At 48.2% G+C, this 16621-nt stretch overlaps 1 protein-coding gene and 1 long non-coding RNA gene across 2 annotated transcripts; both read left to right on the plus strand.

The window, feature by feature from the left end:
- Window positions 1–7746: 7746 nt before the first annotated feature.
- On the plus strand, window positions 7747–9142 carry LOC140703300 (small ribosomal subunit protein uS14). The gene is made up of 3 exons (XM_078384397.1): window positions 7747–7909; window positions 8097–8196; window positions 8984–9142. The coding sequence occupies exons 1-3, from the start codon at window positions 7848–7850 to the stop codon at window positions 8990–8992; spliced, it is 171 nt and encodes a 56-aa protein (XP_078240523.1). The 5' UTR covers window positions 7747–7847; the 3' UTR covers window positions 8993–9142.
- A 4149-nt stretch (window positions 9143–13291) lies between these two features.
- On the plus strand, window positions 13292–15522 carry LOC140703299 (uncharacterized). The gene is made up of 2 exons (XR_013545109.1): window positions 13292–13870; window positions 14290–15522. It is a non-coding gene; the product is annotated as an uncharacterized LOC140703299 (long non-coding RNA).
- Window positions 15523–16621: the final 1099 nt, after the last annotated feature.

Genomic DNA, 16621 nt, shown 5'->3' on the forward strand with positions numbered 1-16621 from the left:
AATTTCAGACGGAAAAAATAGAAAAAGATACTCAAGGTATATATCTGATAATACAAGGTAAAATGAGAGGGGAAGAGATTACGCTTGTAAATGTGTATGCACCTAATGAGCGACAAGAAGAATTTCTAGAAAACATATTGAGAAAGCTGGACAAATTGAGGAAAGGGTTAGTAATATTAGCAGGAGATTTCAACATGGTAATGGATTTGATGAAAGATAAATCAAAGCTGCAGATTGGGGAAAGGAAAGCTAAAAATACAGGTTTTAATAGATTAATAAGTAAAACTGATTTGAAAGATGTATGGAGAGAGCTAAAAGGAAAGAAGATTCTCTTTTCACTCACAGGTGCATAACACATATTCAAGAATAGATTATATATTTGTGTCTAATGACTTGTTGCCTAGAGTAAATGATACAGTTATTGATGTTATACAAATTTCAGATCACGCCAGAGTGAAAATGGAGCTGATGTTTAAATGTGATTATAAGGTGGTAAATAGGTGGAGAATTGATACAAGTATATTGGCCTTCCTGGACTCCTATGTTTAGGAACCCAAACCTAATTGAAAAATTTCAAAAAGATTTATATGAAACATGGGAAATAAACGAGAAAGGGGGAAGTCAACCTTAGGTAATATGGGATGCAATGAAATCTGTGGCAAGAGAATGTGGCAAGAGAATGGGATAAAATATGGGATCAGAGAATTATGAGGAACATGTCAGTAAGGATAAAAGAAAACTGTTATAAAGTAATATGGAAGCGGTATTTAACGCCGGTTAAAATGAATATGATGGACAAAACTGTGTCAACATTATGTTGGAGTTGCAAAAAAGAGAAGGGGACGTATTTACATATGTGGTGGCTATGTGAAAAAAGAAAGAAAGAATGGAAAGTAATATTTAGGGAAATAACTGAAATAATGGGATTGAATATTCCAATGTCCCCAATAACAGCCTTATTGAATTTGAGTAAAGATCAATTGGTGAATGAAAATAAGGATTTAATAATAATAATGATTACGGCAGCAAGGATAATTATGGCAAGGAATTGGAGAAATGAAAATCAATTTAACTTGGAGGAATGGTATAGAGAATTATGGGACATGGCAATCAATGATAAACTGACATGTGATATGAAAATAAGTAGAGGCCAAACGAAAAATAACGATTTAAAGAAAATATGGAATGTATTTTTAGAACATGTATTTCGGAGAGGGAGGGGGGTTTACACCGAGGGAAGAAACAATGAAATTTTGGAGTGAAAATGGATGGAATGAAGTGTAATGCTAGTCCTGAAGGTGATGGGTGCACATGGGTAATTGTACTGTTTTGTTTTGTATTTTATAGGTTTTTTTCTGTAGTAGTAGGTGTATTTTGTATTCTTTTAATAAATAAAAAAAACAAAAAGTAGAAAATATGACAAAGGATCTTAAGCCTACTCAAGAGAGCTGCAGAAAAATAATTGGAAAAAATGACTCTCGCATTAAAAAGATGGACGATAAACAAAACTCTGTTAGACTACGGGATAATGAAATTACTGTCACTGGTTGACAGCAGCAGATGCTCTTATCACAGGATTATAATCAGCGCAGCAACACTAGAGTGAAAGGAGTTTTGGATCCGGGCTCCAAAGAGAAGGAACTGCCTGAACTGGCCTTAGCTTGGCTGAAAAAAAACAGCACCAAAAATAGACTGGACTGTGTATGATCTTGATAAAATACACAGAGTTGGTTCAAGACGTAGAGCAGTGGTCCCCAGCCTTGGGACTCCAGATGTTCTTGGACTTCAACTCCCAGAAATTTTGGCCAGCACAGGAGATGGCAAAGGCTTCTGGGAGTTGTAGTTCAATAACATCTGGAGGCCCAAGGTTGGGGACCGCTGACATAGAGGACAGCCCCGTCATATTTTGATTAGATTTTCAAGCCTCAGGAAAAAGGAAGAACTGATGAAAGTTTTAGGAGAGAATCCAGGGAATTTGATATTTGAGGGGAACGCAATTCAAGTGTTCAGTGATTCTTGCAGTGAAATCGTGGTATTTAGAAGACAAATGTGGGTTATTACTTCCATCCTTCAAAAAGAAATGTTAAATAAAATTGGGGCTACCCAGTGTTCGAAGAATGTGGATGGTTCAGGAGCCGAATAAGGATGAAGGGATGAAGAAAGATTCAGTTGAAGGCAAAAAGGACAAAGAAGAACAAGGAGCGAAAGGAAGAGGAAAAGCAAGAGAATAAGAGATACCAGTTTTATTGTAAATTTCATTTTATTTTAAAGGGGGATGTTTTGCTAATTGCATTGTAAAATATAATGGCTAAATATATGTTATAGTAATACTGCAAGAAGATAGGCAAGGGGGTTCCCAGTAAAGGTTAATTATAAGTTTGTAGGCGAAATATAAAAATAAGGGGAAAATCTGGAAAGAAATTAATATAAACCTTTATATACTGTTTTAATGGAGCAAAAAAGTGGAAGATAAAATTGTGAAGGGTTGCATGGTAAAGTGGGCTCAAAATATAGGTCATAATATAGAACTAAGTGCCTGGTCACAAATTTGGCAACAAAATATTAAAATGACTAAATCTATAAATCTAAAAGAAAATATATTCAAAATGTTTTATAGATGGTGTGTAACACCAGAGAAATTAGCAAAAATGTATAAAAATGTTTCTAACAAGTGCTGGAAATGTGAAAAGAAAGTAGGGAGGTTCTATCATATGTGGTGGACGTGCAGTAGAACTAAGTACTTTTGGGAAATGATCCATGAAATGACAGAGAAAATTTTAGAGGTTAAAATTGCTTTGACCCCAGAAATCATCTTATTGAATTTGTTACCAACTACACTCGAGAAAAACAAGACTTACTTGACCTTACACCTGACAGTTCTATATGCCAGTATGTGGAAGACCACAAAGAAACCGACAAAGAAGGAATTTATTGAGAAGGTCTTGGAACTAGCAGAAAATGGATATTTTGACAGATACACTAAATGACAGACTGGATAATAAATGGGAACCTCTTCATACTTGGATGAACTCTGCACCAACTTAAGTACAATAGATTAGATTAATATGTTAGAGAGTACAAGACAAGATGAAATGAATGGAACATATTGTAATAAATCACTCTGGTTGCAACAGATAGAAAAGTAGAAAAAATACAATAAAATATATTTTAAAAAAGAAATTGATAGAAAAGGATTATAAAGGGGGGAGCCTGGTAACAGAAGAGTAAATAAGATTATCATGGAAGAAAACAAAAATGGGAGAACTCTGAGAGAAAATATATATTATATATGCTTATATACTTGGTTTGAAGAAATTTAGATTTCAATATTTAAACGGTTAGAAGGAAGGAAGGGCCCCTTGGCACCGGCGATTTCTGCCCAAAAAGGGGCTGCCGCCTTGGTTCTCTGGCAATTTTCCCACAGCTGCCGGACTCGAAAAGGCTCGCCCTGGCAGCCTTGGGACTTTCTCCCTGGACCAGGAGGGTCCAAGGGGACATTGAAGCCGGAGGAGCCTCCCACCCCGGGCCCGGCGGCCATCCAGCCCTTCCTCGGCCCAGCCAGGACTCTGGAGAGGGCATGGAGATCCCCAGAGCCCCAGCCAGGAAAAGGGGGGAGAACCAGCCCCCTCCCCAGTGGAGGCCTGGCACCCGGGGCTGCGGGGCCAAACACCCTGGCCTTATTCAGAAGTATGACTCCCTCCTGGCCTTGTCTCTCCTCTTCCTCCCCCCTCCCCCCCATCGCTCCCAAAAAGTGATGTGAGCAGGGGTCTCTTATTCAGCCTTTGGAAGCTGTAGGGAAACCCGGCCTGTCCCAGCGGAAATCTTTGGCCAGCTGTGCCGATGAGAGAGTCTGGTTGGGGAGGGGGGGGCGAGGGCTCAACACCTCCATGGGGTGGGGGAGTGATTCACATATATATATATGTTGTTGTTGTTGTTGTTACAACTCAAAAGGCCATGTGTCATTGAGTCGTAGAATCATGGAATAATAACGTGTTTCCCCGAAAATATGACAGGGTCTTATATTAATTTTTGCTCCAAAAAACGCATTAGGGCTTATTTTCAGGGGATGTTTTATTCCCCTCCCCCATGTACAACCATCTACATTTATTCAGACAGCCATGTCATCTCCTTTGGGTTGCTGCAAAATTGTGGAGGGCGGGGTTTCACTTAACTGGGGCTTATTTTTGGACTAGGGCTTATATTATGGGCATCCTGACAAATCCTACTAGAGTGGCCTTAAGTGGCTAGATAGGCAGGATATAAATAAAATTAAATAAATAAATAAATAAATCCTACTAGGGCTTATTTTCAAGTTAGGCCTTATTTTCGGGGAAACGGGGAATGATGGAGTCGCGAAGGGACCTCCTGTATAAGGCCCTTGAGTCCTGCTCAAAGGCAGGAAGCCGAATCAACGAAGAGCTGACAATGGCGGTTGTCCAACTTTCTCCTGAAGGCTTCCAGCGTGAGGAGAGGGGGCTCCCAAAAATCTCGGTGTTTTGTGGGAGGAAAAGCCTCGGGGTGCCAGTTTTTGGAGGACATCACACAGCGTGGTGCCCGTAAAAAGCGAGCCCCCTACGCTCAGAGAAGCGAAGGCCGAGCTCACGTATCGAAGGCCTTAAGTCTGTGTATGGACTTTGGTGACACTGCGTCCAGCTCATGGTCATCCTGCCCAGGGGACGCTGGGAGCCATAGTCCAAGCTGAATCACCCTGTCCTCGGCTGTGAGGGTTCAGTTTTCGGGGCTGTTTGTTCTCCAAATAAAGGACGAGTCGGTGGAGGTAAATCAAAAGGTTCCGTATTTATTGCAACATCAACTCCAACAGGGTTTACTCCTAAGAAGGGGTTCAGAGATTCTTGCAACACGTTACTTGGTTTTAACAGAGTCCATAAACTATTTACAAAAGGGTTGGTTATCTCTGGGTTCCAAGGTCCTGTTAATATCGGCACAGTCCCCTGCCCAGGGTCCAATTCTTCCTCCAAAGAGATCAATGGAATAGTCTCTTCGTCTCCGCTCCACTCGCCCCAGGACGACCCATCTCCACCATCAATTCCCCAGGGGCCGGGTAACCCCCCCAGCTTCCTCAACTCGGCTATATGCCATTGTTTCTTACGTTCTAGTTCCCGTGCCACGGCTTCTCTTTCCTCTCGGAGCTTCCTCCACCACTCCTTTGCCTCAGTCTCACCCCAGTATGACGGGCGAGGCTTTAGTCCAAGTTGACGGCGTTTCTCGGCCTCCTCATGGGGGACTCGGACCTGCTCCCACTTGTGGGTCCAAGGATCCTCCATCCAGATCCACTCCCCCCCCCCCGGTATCTCTCTTGGCTTCCCTCTTATATCTCCCGCCGCCGCCTCAATCTCCTCCCTCCCTCTTGCCGCCAAAGACTTCCCGGGTCCCGGGGAAAAGGTTAACCCTTTCAGCGTTGCCTCCAGGTCTTGGGTCTCTACCCCCTTATCCAAGGTAAGGGGTTCGGCGACCACTTGTTCCCAATCAGGGGTCTCCACGCCTTTTTCTTCCCGACACGTTGGGGACAGAGGTGGGGATGTCTGGGTGTGTAGGGTTCTCTTTGAGAGCGACGGCACTCCCACTAAGGCCTCCACTTTGGGGGCCTCACATCGGCATCTGCCTTGTTAAGTAAACCATGACATTCTGCTGGCATCGGAGAGTCTCCTTCCGATTATGGACTCCAGGGCTCGGGAACCTTTGCAAACTCCCCTTCCCCATGTTCTGGACCACAGCGTCCATAACCCTTTTTACCCTGCCATCTGGGCCTCTCTGGGAAATGAAGTCCAAAACATCTGGGGAGGTCACCTTCCCTCCCCCCTTGGGGGCCATTCGCAGGCCCCTCGGGTGGCAGAGGGTCAGTGCAGGATTGCACCTTCTGTTCAGCATGCAAGACGGAACCGCGTCTTCCGTGGCTCCATGCAAAGTCCCAACACATGTCGATTTGGAGATTTCACAAGTAACAGATGATTCCAGCTTCAGGGTCCAGCAATCGTATCCCAGATGAACGCCATTTATCTCCCCATGATGAATTTCAGAGCACCCAGCCTTATCTGGAATCATGTCAGGCTCTCCAGATGTTCCTGGACTGCAATTCCCAGAAGCCTTCTTTTCCACTCCCTGTGCTGGCCGTGATTTCTGGGAGATGCAGTCCAAGAACGTCTGGGGGACCCCAAGATGAGGAACCCCTCGACTGGGAATTACTCCACACTGAGCCCCCCCCCCAAAAACGCGTCTTCTCAGAGACTGAGGGATTCGGGAAGGGGCAGGAACCGCAGCTGTTGCCCCCCCCTTGGCAGAAGCCATGAATTCAGTGGGGTTCTCACAGGAAAAACATCCAGAGTTCCACTGTCGGGAGAAAAATAGTGTATATTAATTTATTTGATTTGCATTCTTTGTTTAACTTTATAGTACCCCACCTATTTAGTGGACAAGCCACTACTCTGGGAGGCTTCCAAAAACTAACAAAAATATACGGTACAACTAAAGTAAAAGCAAATGAAAACAAAAAGTTGTTGGGTGAACCATAAATGCAGTCAATAAATAAATAAAGACAGGGGAGTGGAGCGGAGCAAGCCAGCTGGGGACCGAGACTGAGACCTGACTCTCCACTTTCAAGTGTGATGCCATCCAGGAAAGCTCCTGCTAAAACAGATCCACCCGGCTTAAAGAAACAGATTTCTGCTTCTGCCGTGGAAAATTAAGATTGCTCATGAGTCTGGCCGCAGTGGCTGCCGCTCGCCGGCAGGAGGCGCTGCAGCATCCCCCCCAGCCGAAGCCGCCGGTCTCGCTCCCGCACCGCCTCCTGCTGGCGGCCGAGGGGAAAAATCGGCGGGTCAGGCCGCAGTGCCGCCGCTCGCCGGCAGGAGCCGCTGCCGAGCCCGGCCGGATCAAGGGAGGGACCGGCAGCCCCCCTCCCTCGCTCCCTCCACGAAAGGCACCCCCCCAATACACATACTGTGTTTCTCCCCCCCCCTCCAATTTCTGCAAGGCAGGCAGGGGCTCCAAGCGGATCTCTCTCTCTCTCCCCCCCTCTCCACGTGTGCAAGAGGGCGCCCACCCACTCCCGGGGACCTCCCTTTGCAAGAGGGGGGACCCCCTTCCTCCCCAAAAGGCAAGCCCCCCCTGCTCCCTTCCTTCCCCCCCCCCAGCCAAATAAAACCCAAATTTATAAATAAAAAGGAGAGTCTGGGTCTCGCTGTCTTGCTCAGGCTACGCGGCAGCGGCTATTCACAGGCGCGGTCCCACTACTGATCGGCACGGGAGTTTTGACCTGCTCCGTCTCCGACCTGGGCCGGTTCACCCCTCCTTAGGACAACCTGGCGGCCCCCGGCTCCCCGGGGACCCCCATATTGATGCCGGACTTAGTGCGGACACCCGATCGGCATAGCCCACTGCCGCCCAGAACTCCTGAGCTCAAGCGATCCGCCAGCCTCAGCCTCCCGAGTAGCTGGATTACAGGCTCGCGCCACCGCGCCCGGCTGGGAGGAGAGGCAGCCGGAGAGCCTCTTGGAACACAAGCCCGCCCGTGACGTCAGACGAGAGAGAGGGGCGGGGCAGGGGAGGGAGGGACACGCCTCCTCCTCCTCCTCCTCCTCTCGCTCCCCTCCTTCCCTCAAGACACGCCCCGCCCAGGCAAGGAGGGGGAAAGTAAACGGAGACCACGCCCCCTCCCTCCCTCCCTCTTCCCTTCTCTCGCGCGACGCCAGGGCGCAAAGCCTGCCGGGAGCGCCAACTTCCCTCATCTGCGCCTGCGCGGCGCCCGCCGGCCCTTTCTCCCTCTTTTCCGGCGACAGACTCGGAGGCGCGCTGGTCTCTCTCTCCCTCAATCCCTCAGTCCCGCCATTATGGGCCACCAGCAGCTCTACTGGAGCCACCCGAGGAAGTTCGGGCAGGGATCCCGCTCCTGGTCGGTCTTTCCTCCCCCCGCCTCCTCCTCCTGCCCTCAGGGAGACCCTTGGGGGGGAATGGGGGTGTCTCTCAGGGCTTCCGGGGGGGGGAAGAAGGGAAGCCCCCCCCCTCCGCCTGGCTTGGCCTGGCCTGTTCCCCCCCACCTCTGGGACTAACCCTCCTCTCTCTCCCTCCCTTCCCGCCAGCCGGGTCTGCTCCAACCGCCACGGCCTGATCCGCAAGTACGGCCTCAACATGTGCCGCCAGTGCTTCCGCCAGTACGCCAAGGACATCGGCTTCGTCAAGGTCGGTCGGTCCTCGGATTGGGGGGGCGGGGAAAATGGAGGGAGAGGAGGAGAAACCCCCCCCCCACATACACACCTGACCCCCTCCATCCCTCCCTCCGTTCCAGGGGCCGGAGGAGAAGTCCTGAAGCCCCCCAATCCCAAGAGGAGGCGGTGGGGGACTGAGGGGAGACACACACCCACCCCTCTTTTCCATGGCCCCCTTTCCAGCTTCACCCCAAGGATAGCGCCGGGGACCACGTGGGGGATTTAAAAAAACCCACAAAACCCTCCTGTGTTTTTTTGGGGGGGGTCTGGGAGATGCTCATGGTGGACACCAGGACGGAAGCGCCCCCTTGGCCAGAAGACCCCCCCCAAGGAGGAGGAGAAGCGGCTGGGCTCCTTCCTTCCCCGCCTGCCGGGGCTCGGAGGAAGCCTTGGCCTCCCTTCTCCAGGAGGGTGAACCCCAGGCTTCTCCTTGACAGGCTTTTGGTTTTGAACCCCGGGTGGGTCCGTATCTTGCCACCTGTTTTTGGGGTGGGAAAAGTCAAGGGGGGGCAGATGTCCTCAGACTGTTACCATCCCCCGTTGGAGTGGCCGCCTGTTGGCCAGGCCCTTTACTGTCTTAACTGCTTTCCCTTTCGCCCACGCAAGAAGCAGAACGTCTCAGGTATGGCGGAGGAAAGATGCTCTGGGTTAAAGCTTCCGGCGGGAAGGCTTCTGTCCTTGTGATTTGCTAGCCGGGGTCTCTGAACCTGAACAGAAGATTGGGCTGTTGCTCTCATTCATTCCTTTTTCTTGTCTTTCAGTTGGATTAAAGACCAGTTTCTCCAGAAACCTCCCGGGCCACAGAAGCCCCCGTCTTGGCCGATGGAGCTGGCCGAAACGGAAGATGCCGGCAAATGAAGTTCTCATGCTGCGCAAGCTGTTGTATACATAAAAATAAATATGAGATATGGTTTTGTCTACTTTGATCGCTAATCATTTACCATGCCACTTCTTCAGTCAGGCATAAGGCTGCCATCCGAACCCAAAAAGTCCCGGTGTGTTGCTATATTTCTAGTTGAGGTGATGATAGCAATGGTTCATTTTTTTGTGGTTTCTAAATAAAAAAAGTGATTGTGCTGTAATTGCTTTGATAATATAATATATAATATAATATAATTTATTGTCATTGTAAGTATATACACAGTATACCATACAACGAAATTCACAGACACCCAGAGACCAGACACATGCACACACATAACATTCCCCAAACACTCCCCACCCACTAGAAGTCCCCCACTAAAAATACAAACATCTACACCTCAGGCCAAGTAACACAGTCCAACTAATTATTCACTACTGGTGGTCTTTAAGCTCATTATTAATTGCAATTATAGCTCTAGGATAAAAACTATTTAGAAAACGTGTGGTCCGAGTCTTAATTGTTCTATATCTTCTGCCAGACGGTAACAGTTCAAAAAAGTTATAAGCAGGATGGGAAGAGTCTCTCAGGATGCTGTGTGACTTCCTCAGACAGCGGGATGTGAAGATGTCATCCAGGGTTGGTAGCTGGAGCCCGATGATATTCTGGGCAATTTTAATGGTTCTCTGTAGAGCTTTTTTGTCCGCTACAGAGCTACTCCCAAACCATGCCAGAATGCCATAAGTTAGGACACTCTCAATGGTGCTACGGTAGTAGGACAGAAGTAAATGCTGTGATAAATTTAACTTCCCGAGCATTCTCAGGAAATACAGCCTCTTCTGTGCCTTCTTTATTAGCATGTTGGCATTTATAGTCCATGAGAGGTCCTCTGAGATGTAAGTACCCAGAAATTTAAAACTACCAACTCTCTCCACTTCCTCACCGTTTATGTACAGTGGTAAATGTACATTTCTCTTCCTCCTAAAATCAATTATGAGTTCTTTAGTTTTTTTGATGTTAAGTGTGAGATGATTTTCTTTACACCATAGTATCAATCTTTGTACTTCCTTTCTATAAGCAGACTCATTGTTCTTATTTATGAGTCCCACCACTGTCGTATCATCCGCAAATTTAATAATTGCATTGGTGTTATATAGTGGGGTGCAATCATGTGTGTACAGGGAATAGAGGAAGGGACTCAGCACGCAGCCCTGGGGAGCTCCTGTACTTAGTACCAGGGTAGAAGAATGGTGGGATCCCATCCTTACTGACTGTGGCCTATCTGTCAGAAAATCCTTTATCCACATGCAGATCTCCTGAGGTAATCCCAGGTTGATCATTTTTAAAAACAACCTATTTGGTAGAATGGTGTTAAAAGCAGAGCTATAATCCACAAACAACAGCCTCGCATAAGTTCCCTGTTGTTCTAAGTGGCTCAATACAGTGTGGAGTACGATGGACACAGCATCATCAGTAGATCTATTTCTCCTGTATGCAAATTGCCATGGATCCAAAGAAGGTGGAAGACTAGCCTTAATGTAATCCAGCACCAATCTCTCAAAACATTTCATAATAACAGATGTTAAAGCTACTGGTCTATAATCATTGGGAGATACCACAGCTGACTGCTTCGGGACTGGCACTATAATAGATGTCTTCAGGCAAGTGGGGACAGAACACTGCAACAAGGATAGATTGAAAATATCCGTAAAAACTCCAGCTAATTCTGCAGCACAGCCCCTAACAACTCGTCCCATGATTCCATCTGGTCCAGCTGCCTTTCGAATATTAATATTCTGGAAAGCGCGTCTCACATCTGAAATCTGCAGTACTAGTGGTTGTCTGTCGATGGTAGATTCTAGTGATGTATTATGGACAGTAGGTGCTGGAATAATGGTTGTTCCTGTTTCCACCTCAAAACGGCTGAAAAATTGATTTAACTGCTCAGCCAAAAAATCACTGCTGCTACACAGACTGTTTTTGTTACTCTGACCAGTGATTTGTCGTAGGCCGTGCCACACTCAGCGAGTGTCAGAACTTTCAAGGTGTTGTTCAATTCTCTGGCTGTACATAGCTTTGGCATCCCTAATGCCCCTTTTCAGTTTAGCTCTGGCCTCGCTATACTGTAGTTCATCACCAGAATGAAAAGCAGCATTTCTGGCTTTTAATAAAAGGCGCACTTCTCTATTTAGCCAAGGCTTGTTGTTAGAAAACACTCGTACTTGTCTTGTTGTAGCAATAACATCGATGCAGCTTTTGATATAAAACAGTACTGTAGAGGCATAAGTAAATGATACAGATTAGATTTAAGGTTGCATAGTAGTCTGTGAAAGCAGACATATGGATTTATTTTTAGTGTCCCTTCACCTTTCTGTTCAGTGCATGTTTCCAAACAGTAGCTGTGTTGTGTTTGTTGAGCAATGTGGACCCTAAATTAGAAGGTCTATTTGTTTTAAGCTTTCAGTAAAACCCAAGTGTTTGCAAAACTGATGCCAGCTAAAACGGGCTAGTCTGTTAGGGCGACTTATTTAAATGTCTTAAGTTATGCATGAGAATAATGCTCCAGTGCATTATTCAGAGTTCATCTCTCGCTCTTGATAAAAGGGCTGCAACCTTTCTCTGTAAGAGAACGATATGGCTAGTAGTGTGTGATTCTGTCTGATCATGTTTCATAGGAGTGGGAAATCTGAGATTACATTTTCCTGCAGTTACATTCCACAAATTGAATTTTCAGTTCCATTCGGACGTCCAGTTACTTCTGGTTTATGGTTTATTATCAGCACCCTATGATTCAACGACCTCCAAGAAGGCCTGTCATTAACAGGTGTTGTGAGGAGAGCTGTTGAGGACCTTTTGGAGACCTCATGCCTAGGTTGGAAGTGACTTCATGGCACATAAGAAAGCCTTGTCTTTTTCAGTAACTCTTTGGTAAGCCGCTTTCTCCTGCCAGATCCTTTTTATTCAAAGGTGCATTGACTATCAAAGCGGCTTCAGGGATATTTCCCTTTGGACCCAGTAGAAAGGGGAGAGAGATTTCATTCTGCTGTACTTTTATCCACGTGTTGCTTGACTGAAAGTGAAGAGCTGGCATGCCTTCACACACACACATACCCATGACAGCTGACTCACAGGCAAAGGAGGGAATGGCTTGGTCTTCCCTAAGGAGGAGGATGGCCTCTTTCCTCCTCTAAGTGCCTGGTGTGTTAGATTGTGTTCTATGGTGGATTTTGCTTATAAAGGATGTGTTTATAGCAGCCCTTCTTCACCTTTTTTTAGGCCCGTCCCCTTTTTAGGAGGGCCTCTCGGGTCCCAGCCCCTCTGCCAAAGAAAGAGATGGGACACAAACGGGCCTCTTTCAGAGGCAGGTCACCTTTTGGGGTCTGTGCTGCGCGTGCCCCTCCTTCCACGTGGCAGGGAGCCGTGCTGGTTTGGGGCTCAGGGTTTGAAGCGCTTCCCAGGTGCCTAGGCACGAGCGTGGTTGACAGGGTTGAATCCTGAGGTCCTTACGCATCTTGGGTGAGGAGCAGGTGCCTCAGGCGCTCTCCCTCTGCGGTTGTGTGTCCAAGGAGCTCTTCCAGGTTTTCACCTCCGGCTGCCGACTTTCCGTCCGACGCTGAGCCAGGAAATAACACCCTCCGGGGTCTTGCGTCTCTTTGGCGTACCGTTTGGGCTGCTCCTGACAAGGTGCGCTCTGTGTTGAGATTAGAGGAAACCCCCGTTTTTCCAGATCTGTGACTAAAGGGATGAAAGCGACTTTCCTTCCCGTGAAGCGGGTGGGAGGATCTGCGTCGGTCGTGGGAGATGAGCCGGGATTGTCAGTCCATCACCTGTGGACGGCGATTCTCTTTACGAGGACCACCCCTGCTATGAGGTGGGGTGAGGGGATCACCTCGGGGAGCAGGGTCAAGTCATGGAAGGGGTGGCCCTTCTCGGCCCCCGGACTAGTTCCCTGCTGGGTCCCGCTTTTTGCCCCCCTGCACCAGCTTACCTCAGGGGTGGCGCTGAGCACCTTTCCGTGCCCCAAAATGGAAGGTGACCCTGTCATGTTTAATCCTCACCTGTGCGTGGGTGTGAGATGGGGTTGCCACAGGCAACATCTCGGTCTTCGCCTCAGGTAGCAGGAAGTGTGGGGCCATCTTCCGTGTCCACTTTCTGGTCTCTGTTGGAAGATCTCAAGATGTTGGTCAGAATCCTACTGGTGTTCTTATTTATTTATTTATTTATTTATTTCATTTATATCCCGCCTATCTGATCAACGGACCACTCTAGGCGGCTTTTATAACTTCCCACGGGGAATTGTGGCTGATGAACAAGGTGCTGGGATGTGTCTTGGTTGTGCCACCAAGGTGTGTCTTCTTGACGAGCCACATGCAAACACTGAGTGGATTCTGGGTTTTAGGTTGGAAGGGCCCACCACGATTTCTTCCTCTCCTCCCTTGGATGTGAGCCAGGCCAGGAAACAGGGTAATCCCTGCAGCCAGAGAGGGAGCTCCTGAAAGGTGTTTCTATTGCTTGAACAAAACAGCCGCTGCCCTGCATCCACGGCAGCCCGGCTTTTCACTGGAGGTTGTGGGGGAGACCTGGGCTCTTGGACGGCGCCCTCCTCCTCCTGTTCCTCCCAGTGGTGGGTCTTTCTTCTTGAGAGGTCGCTTGCTGCCATTGCAGGGGGCATCGGAGAGGGTGGCTGCAAACCCCGCTCAGGGGGAACCTGGGCTGCCTGGCGCTCAGCAGGAGCAGCTCCATGCAGAGATGAAGCAGGAGGAGGCTGGGAACGCCAGGGTGCTGGGTAAGAGCCTCGGGTCCTTATTCTTGCTCAGAGGGCTCCCTTCTCTCTCACACACACCCCTTAAAACCTGCTGATTCTTGAATAAGGCCAAAGGGAGGGATGTGGGAGAAAACCCCAGAACCACTTTCCCGGAGGGGGGGTCTTTCTCTCTGATCTGGGAGAGTCTGGGGGAGAATATGGGCCAATATGTGAAGGGGCCAAGATCAAGCAATGCCTTTAGCCCAGATTGAAGTTATTCCACGAGGCATCCGGCAGCTTGTTGCCCCCACCCTCCCGTTCAGGTCCATGGCAAGGAAGAGACCGGTGGATGGGGTTCTGCTCGGAACGGGTTCGAAATCCAGGTTCTTAGGAGGGTGGTTTGTGCAAACGGATGGAGCGCAGAGAATATGTCACTTGGGAGTCTCTCCTTTCTCAAGCAGGGAACGAATGGATGCCCAGACATGAGAGGGAGAGAGATGTGGCGGAAGATCGAGAGTGAGCGTGGTCCTGTGGGGTGTCCCCGTGGACGGCTGAAGAGGCGATTCCCTCACGTGGCGTTCAAGAAGGAGCCTTCGTCAGCCAGGAGAGAGCATAGGTCCCACAACTGATCTACGCAGGGGGTGAAGGGGAGGCTGTAAGGCCCTCATCGTCACCCAAGTCCAGACTCGATCCGAAACTGGTAGAAAACGCAAAGTGTACAGTAAAAGCTTCGGGCAGAATCCCGGGATGCTGAAGAACCGCCGCACAGCAAGCAAAGCCTACAAGTGCTTGGTCTGTGGGAAATTCTTCCTTTCCGGCTCCAAGCTGGTCATTCACCAGAGGACCCACACTGGGGAGAAGCCCTACGAATGCTCGGCGTGTGGGAAAACCTTCCGGTCCAGCTCCGTGCTTTACTGTCACCAGAGAATTCACACGGGGAGAAAAGCCGCACAAATGCCCTGTCTGCGGGAGAAGATTCTGCAGCAACTCCAACCTCAGCCTGCATCAGAGGATCCACATGGGGGAGAAGCCGTTCGAGTGCCTGGCCTGCGGGAAAAGCTTCGTTCAGAGGGCAAACCTTAATAAGCACCACAAAATCCATGCAGTGGAAGGAAAGAGCGGAGCAGACGTTAGTAGGAGCTGAAGCCTTCCGCCTGTTTGCAAAAACCTAGGACAGACTCTTTGGAACTCCTCTCGGTTTTGGACACCTTGATGAATAGCAGGAACAGAAGGAGCGCTGGGTGGCCTCCGTTCATTGCTTACAGGTGCTAATGCTCAGAGATATGATAGCAAGAGCCAGTTTGGGTAACAGCATTTTTCTTGACTGTGTTTGTATCATCACACGTTTGCAAAAGACAATCACAACCTCTTGCCTTCCCTGTCTTAGAGGCCATACCTTGCTGCAAGTATGAGTCAGGACTGGCTGAGGATGAGTACAGTTGGACCCTCCTTGTCCACAGGATCAGTATCCACCGATTCACGTATCCACAGTCGGAAAATGATAAAAATATTAAATATAATATTCTTAAAATATAAAAATATTAAAAGAAAAATTCCATAAATATATACAGTAGAGTGGGGTCTCTACTTAAGAACGTCTATACTTAAGAACAATCCAACTTAAGAACAGCTCCATTTGCTAAATTTTGCTTCTACTTGAGAACAGAAATCCAACATAAGAATAGGAAAGAAAACCTTTCCTGCTCTTTTTTTAACCTTGGGTCATCTTAGGTTAAAAAAAATTCTCCCCCTAGTGGTAGAGTACGTATTAACCAGCTTTGCATTAGTTCCTATGGGAACTAATGCTTCAATGTACGGACGCACCTCTACATTACAAAAAAACAGCCAGAACGGATTAATTGGTTTTCAGTCCATTCCTATGGGAAATTTTGCTTCAACTTAAGAACGTTTCAACTTAAGAACACTATTCCAAAACGGATTAAGTTCTTAAGTAGAGGTTCCACTGTAGTTTCTATGGACGGAAAAGAGCAGATACGGATTAAATGGTTTTCAATGCATTCCTATGGGAAATGCAGATTCAACATAAGAACTTTTCAACTTGAGAACCACCTTCCAATACGGATTAAGTTCTTAAGTAGAGACCCCACTGTATATTTCTAACAATGAAGCACATGTCCACCCCTACCCCCCCCCCCCAGCCTTTCGGAGGGAAATCCTCTTGAGAAACTTTGCTGTGGCTGCTGAGAGGGACTGGCCACCTTGCTCTCTGGAATGGCGTTTGCCTAGGGAGGGGGGCCTCTCCTTGGAGCCCAAGGCCAGCCTGACTGGAGGGGGGGGGTTGGCCTCTTCCCACCCCAGGAACTGAAGGCCTCCAGACCATAAACCCCTCCTGCGAGTTCTGTGGCGGGAGGAAGGGATGCCTTCTCTGGGTGCCCCCCCCCCCAATCCTGCTCAAGGATCCGTTATTTCTCTCTCCCAAATTTCAGCTGGATTGAATGCCGACCCCTGGAGACTCCTTCCCTGCCTTGGCCACAAACCCACCTGCCGGAGGAGATGCACGAAGAGAGGGGGGGGGGGCGCCTTGCAGGATCTGACCCTTGGAACTCCTCCTGCTCAACCTGACTTGGAAATGTGTGCATGAAAATAAACAAAATCTTTCAGCCTGACTCCCAACTGTAATGATTCCTGGATTTCTCCCTTCCCTCAAAGCTGGGGGGGGGAACCTTGGTTGGTTCGAGGGAAGTAGTGGCAGGAAAAAGAAAAGTTTCCGTCTGCAGCAGGGGCTCCTGTTCCTCTACCCGTTTTATCACTGCTGCTAATTAGATGTACTAT

This window comes from Pogona vitticeps, chromosome 1 (assembly GCF_051106095.1).
Source record: "Pogona vitticeps strain Pit_001003342236 chromosome 1, PviZW2.1, whole genome shotgun sequence".
Taxonomy (NCBI): Eukaryota; Metazoa; Chordata; class Lepidosauria; order Squamata; family Agamidae; genus Pogona; species Pogona vitticeps.

Bases quoted from the DNA above. Each gene is read 5' to 3' on its own strand.
- LOC140703300 (XM_078384397.1), top strand. From the start codon at position 7,848: ATGGGCCACCAGCAGCTCTACTGGAGCCACCCGAGGAAGTTCGGGCAG. The intron at 7,910-8,096 runs GTCGGTCTTTCC...CCTTCCCGCCAG, and splicing joins GGGCAGGGATCCCGCTCCTG to CCGGGTCTGCTCCAACCGCC.